The sequence below is a fragment of the Eleginops maclovinus genome, chromosome 11 (assembly GCF_036324505.1).
Source record: "Eleginops maclovinus isolate JMC-PN-2008 ecotype Puerto Natales chromosome 11, JC_Emac_rtc_rv5, whole genome shotgun sequence".
Classification (NCBI taxonomy): domain Eukaryota; kingdom Metazoa; phylum Chordata; class Actinopteri; order Perciformes; family Eleginopidae; genus Eleginops; species Eleginops maclovinus.
This window is the reverse complement of record NC_086359.1, coordinates 6795918-6806429: the sequence shown is the minus strand read 5'-3', so window position 1 is coordinate 6806429 and position 10512 is coordinate 6795918. Positions and strand designations below refer to the sequence as shown.

Below are 10512 nucleotides of genomic sequence, written 5' to 3'. Positions count from 1 at the left end.
TATTGAAGACAGGGGTCACTTACTAAGCTTTCAGTGGCTCATGTAGTCTTTTTTTTTTGTTTCTGTAGCACAACTTCGCACATCATAACATTTTAAAATCCCTCTGGTCACAACCTCATGAAGGCTTTTTTCCATTTTTACAGCCAGTCACTGAATATCCAAGCAGTACAGATGGTGCAAGCTGCAATCATAAATCTGCATTCATTACACGGTGTCCAGAAATCACTCAACAAGCCAAGATACGACCATGAAAGGTACCATTGCAATCAACTGGTGAGCAAACTTGCAAGATAACATGCAATTAGAGCATATTGACTGCCTGCTAATCACTGTCAGTGTTTGTAGCCCTGACAGAGTACATTGGGTTCGTTGTGATGCCAAACAAACGGCAGCCAGGCGCACTTCAAGGAATTAAAGCATAAGGGCATATTGCCCATGTGAAGTGAGAGGGAGGAGGTGTGGAAACAAGATATGGCAAAAAACCTATCTACCAAACACCTTTCCACCGGCTGATTGGCCGACTCGAGGCAGGAGCGAACATGACTCAATCTTTATCTTGAATGCCAGCAGCTAAATTACTATACAGCTCAAAGAGAGTGTGTGTGTGTGTGTGTGTGTGTGTGTGTGTGTGTGTGTGTGTGTGTGTGTGTGTGTGTGTGTGTGTGTGTGTGTGTGTGTGTGTGTGTGTGTGTGTGTGTGTGTGTGTGTGTGTGTGTGTGTGTGTGTGTGTGTGTGTGTGTGTGTGTGTGTGTGTGTGTGTGTGTGTGTGTTCCTGCGCAGTAAAGTGTACAGATGGATGACTCATCCACCAATCATGTGACTCATCAATCACTGCAGTTACCATTTTCCTCCTTCTGACTTTTTTTTCTTTTCATTTTTTGTTTGTTTTTCCTCCCATTTTTCAATTCACTTCTTATTGTTTTTCTCATGTTCATTTTCTGATTGCCTAGGAGTAGAACAATTTCCCTCTAAAGGTTTTTCCTTCATTTGTCTCCATGTTAATGCAACTGTGTGAGTCGTTCTGTCGCTACGCTTCAGCTAATCGTCTTTTTTTTGTGTATTCCGATATGTTACTCAAGTATCAACATAGCACTCGCCAAAAAGCCATTAAAAAACTGAACTTTAATAAAATAATTGCTTTTATTTTTTATCATATAGCAAAACTAGTAATCATCATGCTGTTATTTACACATTGCACGGGCATATTTATTTCACACTGTACATCTTACAATGCTAAAGGTGACATCAACAACAACACTCTCCTTTTACAAGACAGATGGCTTCACTGCGGACACAGTGGCCCTCCTCCTTTGAGATTTCTTTTTTTTATGTTCACAGTTTATTCAGAGAAAATAACCATTGTCAAATCCCTTTACTGTTTTATTTTTTCTCTTTTTTTTGTTTTTTTTTGTTCATTTTTTAAGATGCAAGTAGAAAGACGTGCATTTAACGGTTTAAGCACAATCCCTGACTCCCCGGCCTGAAACTTTTCAATGAATATCTCCTGAAAATGAACAAAATGTTTGTAGCCTCTTGGTGGAAATCTGTTTTAAAAGGCTGCAGAACAGATGAGTGTGATTTCAAGTATTTTGTGTAAAGAAAGGTCCAACATAGATAATAGATGATACGAGGAATATGGCCAAGAATGTGATTAAAAAATGTGAAGGCCTCCTTCAATGTCAAGGAGCGGTGTGGTGGTTATGTTATTTATGGTAGTACTGCCAGAAATAAGTTAACACAATAACCTCTGGATCCCAAAATGATTGAAAACCCTTCGTCCACCAGGTTGGAAGTGTGTAGTGTTTAAGTTTGTGCTTTTGGAGTCCACAGGGTTTCTACATAGGGACCGGTTGAAATTATAATATTATGCAATATGATGTTTCCCTTAAAGAATCATGCTGCTTGTAAGGCAAAAGTCTAAAACCTTAACTCTGAAAAAATGAAATGTGTGTATTTTGCACCTTTGCAAATTGCAGCTCTTTAAAGGTGATCCAATCGGGAATAAGAAAGGCAACTACACACATCAAATACAACAAAATATACTGTCATTGAACATTTGACAATAGCAGTGTTCTGTTTTTTTATATTCGTAGAAGTCATTGAACTACTTTAGTTTTGTAATATGACATACAGAATATAAAACAAAAGATACAAAGTGATGTTGTAAACATGGTTCTCTTGCAATTGGCACATCAGCTTGTGAATGTGTCCAACATTTGAGTACATGTAGTTGTGTTGATGCAAGTGTTTGTGGTTGTGTGTGTGTGTGGCCGTGTGGGTGTAAGTGTGTGTGTGTGTGTGGCCGTGTGTCCTCTAGAAAACTCTGTATAATGCAAGAGCATCAGAGATTGACCTGAATGGAGGCAGACATACACCATGGTATGTTCTGTTTCAAAATGTAAACTGAGCAAGAGGCTGAACATGGTTACAGGGAGCTAAAACCGAGACCCCTTCATCATCTCCCTGACCAAGAAAATCAACAAGAAATACAGTGATTAAAACAACAGAAATCTTACTTTTTACTCCTTGACTCTCAAATTTTCCTCAGGCCCAAAACACATATCTCATCTGAGTCATTACCCCTGTCTTTTAGCCTCTCTCCAGCTACTGTAAATCTATCCCATCTCTGTCAGTCGCACTGATCTGACAAAATGTCCAAAAAATCTCTCAATACATTCTGCGTTTCATGTAGATCCTCTCAATAAAGTTTTCCAGTTCCTCTTCACTGTCCAGCTGAGGCACCAGTCCATCTTCCTCATAGTCATCTCCCGGTGTGACTTGTTGATAGACGAATGGGGGTCGCCTGCCTCTCCTGGGCGGGGTTATTGGTTTAGGCGGAGGTAGGGGTTGGTAGGTCCGTGGGTGAGGAAGGATATAGTTAGAGATATAAGGGGTGAGAGGCAGGCGTGGCGCTGGCTGCTGCCTCCAGCCATGACCACGGTTCTTACCCCCACCCCGGTGCCTGCGCCTTGGGGGCTGGAGGTCAAGTTCCTGGGGGCCGAACGGCTGGTCTCTGGATGGCGAGGGCTTGCCATAGTACTGTGCTTTGGGATATGGGAAATAAACAGGGTAGTACGCTCGATATGGCTTCTGGTAGTATGGATAAGAGGGGAAGGCTAGAAATTGTTTCTGGGGCTTATACCAGTAGTCAAGCTGCTTCTGAGGCTTATACCAATAGTCCTGCTTGTATGACTTGACATTGTCCTTGTGCCATTTTTTGTTGGACTTGTTGTACCTATAAGGAGCTTTCTTGGGGTTTTTTGAGGCTGTGTAGTGGTAGATAGGAGGTGCAGCCAGAGGAGGAGGTACCAGAGGCCTAAAGCGCGGGGCAACGGGGTTGCTGTTGGTAGGCAGCATTTGCAACTCTTTCCTTTTCTTCTTCTTCTCTTCTACGTCACTAATAATCTCAATGACATCATCAGCGGGCAGATGCAGTTTGCTGCTGATCTCGATCAGCCTGTCGATCATTTGCTGGTCGAGGTCATCTTCGTCGGGGAGGACCTCTTCGGAACGCTTGTCCTCGGCAGTGTTGCTGGCGACCCCCATGCTGCTTTTCTGCCGGGCCTTCATATAGGGCTGCTGCTTTCTCCCCATGTACTGCAGCAGCATGTCAGAGGCGATGTCGGCCAGCCTCTGCTCCTCCTCTCTGGCTCGCTCCGCCTCCTCCTGCTGCCGGAGCACCTCCTGTTTCTCTGCGCGAGCTCTGGCCTCCTCTTCCATGTGGGAGAGGCTCTCCTCCTCTTCTTCAACCTCCTCCTCCAGCTCCTCACCTTCATCATCAAAGTCGTCCATAAAGTTGCCCCCCTTGGAGGGTCGGTTGCTGGACTGGTTCTCCTCCCAGTGCTGCTTCTTTCCTGCTCGTGCTAGCTGAGTGTTGTATGCCTTGTAGCCCTTCAGAGGGGGCAGGATCTCATTATCTTGGAGACCCAAGTCAATGTTTTGGAAGTAGCCTCTTATTTTGCGCTGCAGAGAGGACTCTTCTCCCTGTGAGCCCGAACCTGATCTTGCCTTGTTTAATAAACTTTCTAAATAGTTTCCCTCTTCCTGTCCCTCATCCTCTTGTTTCCCTTCTTCCTCATTTTCACTTTCAGCTCCCACATCCTCCACGGACCACCTTTGATCCGCCTCTGACCTTGTGTTTTTATCATACTCATTCCTTTCCTTTAAGTCATCACCCTGAGCAGCTGTCAAATGGCCTACAATTAGCTGTTCAATAGCCTTATCAGCCCCTAGGCCCTCCTCTTCCCCCTCCTCCTCCTCCACCCCCCTCTCACCCTCTGTCTCCCCTTTTCTGCTTATCTCACCTCCCTCCAAGCCTTCAATGGAAGGCAGCTCCTGACTCTGATCATCTACCCAGTCTCTGTTTGTGCCCCCCTGGATTTCACTCTCCCTCGGGTGGTCCAAGGCCTCCAGAAGAACAGCGAGTATCTGCGCAGGGTCAGTCAATTTATCTGATAGGTTATCTTGACTCGCACCCCAGCCACGGTCTAGCGACACGTTGTCAGGGCCGGAGAGACTCTTTGATGGGGGCGAGGCAAGGTTGTCCTCCTTTAGGTCTGTCCGGGTGCGCCCTTCCACCCCTCCTTCCCTTCCCTCGCCCCACGCAGGGGCGGTGCCAGCCAGCTGTGGAGTGACAATGAGCAGGACCAATAGGATGAGGTGGGCTGCGGAAGGGGCGTGATGACAGGTCATGACCATGCAGAACTGGCAGGAGGGAGGTTAAGCACCTGAAGAAGAAAAGAAGAAGGCAAAGGGAGAGGGACAAAAGAAAGAAATGATTTACACTTGTGGCATTTTTGAAATGCTGATATGAGCACATCTGAATCAATAATGTACAGCTGTTTAGTTTTTTTTTAAATGTGCAGAGGATGACAAATACTTTACTGACTTAAGTATTGGAGCACAAATAGCCTGCCATTAATTTTATATACGAATTGATAATCAGTTTTAAATGCTGACAGAACATTTTTCCACCATGGAGGAGCCACCGTACAAAAGCAGTTAATACTGTGATTAGTTCTGAATTGAACACCCGTTTGAGAACAAAGCACGCAGCCAAACGCAGCCTATTGAGCTATGCCAAATCCAACAAAGAAAGTTACACGCTTGTCTCTCTCATGTCTGTTATTTTATTCCGTGTGTTTTTGATAGAAAATCTATTTGTACTTTATAATATTTCTTATCAGGTCTTTTTTTTGGGGGGGGGGGCAATCCAGCCTCATGCATCTGAACACAGAGATAAATGTCTGATATAAACCCCTTCGGGATTATTTCGATAAATAACTGCCCAAGCCTTTGAGGAAGGTGACAATTTGCATGCAGAAATTGCGCTTCGAACCTGCATGAACCTTTTTTTTTTGTCGTGCGTTAAACCAGTTAATATATTTCCCCCGCCCGAACTAATTGATTCATGCTGTCATATTTTTCTATTCTCGTGAAATGTAACCACTTAAGCTGTTACAACAATAAAGAAATGCACGAATTGAATTTTCGGTCAGAATATCTAGCAATTAAAAAAAAATGCTCACCTCCTTATCGGAGCCAACTCAACCAGAACGCACGCACTTGCCATTTTTGAGCGCAAAACGTCTATTTCAAAAGAAAAATGCAGAAAATACGAAATGGTCCGAGCTCTGTCTGTGTATTGGCTGTGGTTTTGGTATTCCACGAGTCAAAGCGATGTGACCAGGACACCGGGATAAAGACGGCACGCACCGGGATGTCATGCGTAAAGCTGCTGGCTACGGTTGAGTTATTTAACCCTGCGGTCCCTGAGTGGTCCATCCAAATTGTAAATGAGCTGGATATTAGATTTTAGATTGCAAAGCCTTTTTTGAACAAGGAACGTGGGGTTCAGTGGAAACGTGGCTTTGTCCTTGTGTGGTGTGGGAATATTTCTCCTCAGTGGTGGAATGCATTCGAGCACAAATTTGGGCAGCACAGAACAGCATGAAGCCCAAATTGTTAACTATTTCCATTTTTATAAAACTGAATCAACAAGGTAGAAAACGAAACGAATCCACTTGATAGGTACCTACTCCACCAAAGACTCTTAATTGAATTAAAATGGCTTTTAAATCTCTACATTTCGCACGTTTTTATACTATACACCGAATTTTTTACAGGGGTTCTTGAGATGTAATTCCACGTAGACATTTTTTCTAAGACCAATTTTGCGCATTGTAGACACTTAATTCTTTAATTACGCCCACCCCATAAAAACAACGTATTTTATTGGTTTTTTTTATATGTCACAATTCCTAATTATCATGATAAATCAATAAACATGCGTCAACGTGTTAATTTCTCAATTAAGTGAAACTAATAAACAAAGACAAAGAATAAAAGGAAACTAACTGTAAAAATATGTTTCTATATCTCAAGTTACAAAATCTATTTAGTTTAACTTTATTTATTTTTTCAAAGATCATATCTGCTTTACAATTATAGACACCATGAATTATTTTGATAAAGTTGAGATCGAAAACGAAATTCTTTCACACTCATCAAGTCTAAAGCATGCATCACTCCTTTATTTTTTGATACAAAATCAAATCAGAAAGTCATATGATCAAATAAATAACAGTAAGGAAATGTCCTGACCTATCTGGCATGGATTGAGATGGATACAAAATTAAATTTCGTTCCACTTACCTGGAGTCCCACTGGGGGGTGGGGAAGCAGTGAAACTCACAACGCGGGTAAAGCCAAAATTATTTCATGAATGGTGGATCACCTGATAGAATTTCAGTTTGTTCCCCCTCTCTCTTCAGGCTGTGACCAACATCAAGAAAATAACAAACTGGCTGATCTTTATTTAGTTGTGCGGTGTGTTTGTATGGCAGCAGCCCTGGCGCTAATGTACAATTGAGTGAATGTTTTCAGCTCCACTGTCAGCGCAACTTTATTGTATATACCCCTCACTGAACCATGTGACCACACCCCCACCCCCCAGCTGCAGGCTGTGCTGACGTCACTTCCATTGATAAGAATGTTGGTGGGGAGATGGCACTGTGAGTCTAGGCTGGCCCCAGCTGATGAATGAACGGAAATGGCATGAATGAAATAGTACTTTTCCTCAATGAAAAGAGAAAATTGTAGAGATAGAGCTGGTACGCAGCCATTTTCCTTCTCACATGTTAAAGAAGGTTAGTGTGTTCCTTCCTTCCTCTGCTCCGACATGTTTAAGATTCAGGAGCTGGTGGGGGGGGGGGGGGGGGGGGGGGGAGAAAAAAAGTGACCTCGTTCACAGGCTTTCAATTAGGGTCATTTAGTGACGTGCTCCAAAGAATCAATGACTTGCATCTGCGGCTTCAGACAGAAAAGTGGTGTGCACTCCAGGGGCCGTTTTTCTTTTGCAGCCCTGGTTGTTGGGCTTTTGTCTGAGGTGGCCCTGATCCTCTGTGGCTACATGGCTCACAGGCCACGGGAGCAGCCGTGCTTTGCTGCTCAATTTGGGCTCAATTTCCAGGGATTGCACAATTTTCCACACGCTGTCTCACATGATTTCTGGCTGCTCTCCATCTGCCAGCAGCACATTGTGCTGTTAAAATATCCCCATTCTTTTTCACACCACAGACACAAGTGAGTAACCATCTGTGTCCAAATCGGTAACACTATACAATACGGGTGCTAAACGCATGTTTAAGCAATGCACAACGATTTAATGTATGAATGGATTCAGGGTGTATGAAGAATTCTTGTTTCTCACCATAAAGAATTGAAGTCATTATGTTTGATTATGATGAATCTTCAAAGCTAGAATTGGACAAAAATTGTTGAGCATACTTTAACATTGTAAAATCTTACATATAAAGTTGTCCTATCTCGCTCAAACAGCTTCATATTTCTATGGGAATGGGTCCTGGTGCATGATTTAATGCATAGTTCTGAAATGCTCTTTTTTATGTAGCTTAACCGGCTAATTCGGTGGTCACTGAACTGCGAGTAGACATTAATTGGTTGAGGAAAAATCACATAAACCCATAGTGACTCAATAATTATTAAAAGTGACCAACAGTAGTTCATGATGCATTCATTTAGGATTTAGTAAATGATTATGACTCATGCGTTAGCTGCGCATCACTTGAGAAGCTTATCATAGTGTTACCCACAAATCAATGCTACACATGAAAGTGTACTGCTGCCAAATGAATACTTTTATTCCCTCTGACTCTAATTCTGATCATTATCAAGCAGAACTTTTCAGCAGCTTTGTTGAAAAGGTTCAGAATACACATAAGTCTGCCCGAAGGCTTTAAACCTCACCATTCCTGCCTGAAACTGGATAAGAATCAAAGGCTCACTGAAGTAAACAACTCTGGGTTGTAAAGGGCTGCTTTGATTACATGACCTACTCATGTGCGTTCACCACTGTTCCTTTTTCGACTCTCTCTCTGCTTTATTTACTTGGTTTTACTATAAAATAAAAAACACTTTCACTGTCAACCAATCATTCCCAAGGTCTGCTGTAATGAAGCATTTTGTACATTATGGTTCAAGGGCAAATAAGTACACATGTAGCTCTGTCTGATATTTAGTGTTCTTGTTGTGCTGAAGTCAAAGAAAGACATTACCGGCATTCATGTGCTGGATAATGTAGAAACAAGTTGATTCACAATTTTAAAGCCAAGCTCATTTACATACACTCCATTAGCTAGTGCCAAGCCTCCGCTGCGGCCTTGTGTGCCACTAAATCAGCTGTCAGTCCTCTTACGGGTTTATTTCTCTCTGCATCTAGGCTTTTAAGTCAAGGTGTGTGTGGTTGTGTTTTCTTTGTCTGTGTGAGCTGTGTTAATACTTGCACTGTACATTCAGTTAACCACAGACAGGAATCCTGTATTATCAGCGCTGTTTTAAGGTTAATTGGATATTAGCAGCAGACGTCAGTCGCACGAGGCCAACTTTATTAAGCCATTATTGAAGGGCCTGATTCAAAATGTCACGCTCTACTGATGTGAATGTTACATTTTTGATACTTCTTATCTGATCAGAGAAACATGATGTGCAGATGAACAGAAATATCACCTTTGATGTCTCATTTTGAAGGGTTTTAAGATGCTTAAAAATAAACATAAAAGGTCCTAGTGATGCTGCAGCTATTACACAGACCCGTGTTTGATGAGCAAGAGGCAAAGAAACATGCTCACTAAAGAACTAAAATGGCGCTTTGTTTCTGTTTAGAGGTTGGTTTCGACATTTCTGTTCGTGCAAATATTTGTGTTGTGGTGGCAGACGAGATATGCACACATCAAATGAAGTTGTAATTTGTTACGATGGCTTGAGGCATCGCATAACCTCTGTTTGATTAGATTTTGTGCAAGGGACTGTTTGCTGCAGAATGCGGAGTGTTTGCAAGGCAGTAATTGCGTGTGCGTGTGTGTGTCTTTGTTGAAATGCTTGATGGCAGCAGCAGGCTCTGAGAGGTAAGCATGGAGCCGGAGGGCAGATGCTGATATAACGGTCTGGCATTATCAACTGCCACTCAGCATTAGTTGGCCCCTTACCCTCACTCCATGTCCGCACCCCCGCACTGACTCACACTCTGCCGCCTGCTTGGCCACTCACATAGATTAACACTGGTACATCGTGCTAGCATTTAATGGAATACACACTGGAGGACACACACACACACACACACACACACACACACACACACACACACACACACACACACACACACACACACACACACACACACACACACACACACACACACACCTCACAGTAATAGTTCAATTTCTCCCCCTGTTATGCACTCTGTCTCTCTTTCTCTCTCACACACATGCCCAGAGACAAACACACTCTTACTGTAATGTACATTAAGGACAAATGAACCTTGGGAGGAGGTTGGGGCACGATGTCACTGATGTTTCCCCGGACAAACTGCCAAGACAAGAGGTGTTGACTGCATGTGGATGGCCTTTTCTTTCACAAAATTAACTTTCTCGTTTTCGCTGTTGGTATTGGACTGAGAAATGCTGCAGGGCCATAAGGTGGAGCTTAGAAATTGACATTTTTTAAAAACAAGATAGAGAGATAGAGAATGAGGAATTCTCTGGGTGTTTTTTGCTGACATTTTGGCCACAATTATGGTAATGTAGACCGGGCATCTTTCGCCAAGTGTGCTAATGCAGCTCCCTCGCACAGCATAGAGTTCCTACCTGGAAGGGATAAAATAGAGCTCGTGATTAACAGAAGCTTTCCGCCCACGCTACTTTGCCAGAGGATGGAAGTAATTGCACCGTAAGGTTCCTACAACACAATGCATAGCTGGCACATGATGCTATGTGCAGGGCCCTGGCGCCCACACTGTAATCTACAGTTTCATCTAGGTTTTTTTTTTCATACATGCTTTTTTAGAAATTGAATTCGCTGGAAGCGATGTTCATTACTCACTTTTTTGATAAACATCTTGTGTGTCTTCGTAAGAGGAGACACAAAAATATAATAATATTGTATTCTCATTGGTTAATATTGCAACCTAAGCTGAATTTGTGGGAAATATGTTCG

At 42.8% G+C, this 10512-nt stretch overlaps 1 protein-coding gene across 2 annotated transcripts; it reads right to left on the bottom strand.

The window, feature by feature from the left end:
• Positions 1-1379: 1379 nt before the first annotated feature.
• si:dkey-175g6.2 (ABC transporter F family member 4) lies at positions 1380-6877 on the bottom strand. 2 transcript variants are annotated; one of them, XM_063895723.1, is made up of 2 exons: positions 6655-6877; positions 1380-4727 (listed from the first exon to the last, which is right to left on the bottom strand). In XM_063895723.1, the coding sequence occupies exon 2, from the start codon at positions 4696-4698 to the stop codon at positions 2668-2670; it is 2031 nt and encodes a 676-aa protein (XP_063751793.1). In that variant the 5' UTR covers positions 4699-4727; positions 6655-6877; the 3' UTR covers positions 1380-2667. The 2 variants fall into 2 exon arrangements, with proteins under 2 accessions (XP_063751793.1, XP_063751794.1); XM_063895724.1 differs by lacking the exon at positions 6655-6877 and adding an exon at positions 5529-5671.
• Between the last annotated feature and the right edge of the window lie 3635 nt (positions 6878-10512).

Bases quoted from the DNA above. Each gene is read 5' to 3' on its own strand.
- si:dkey-175g6.2 (XM_063895723.1), bottom strand. From the start codon at position 4,698: ATGGTCATGACCTGTCATCACGCCCCTTCCGCAGCCCACCTCATCCTA.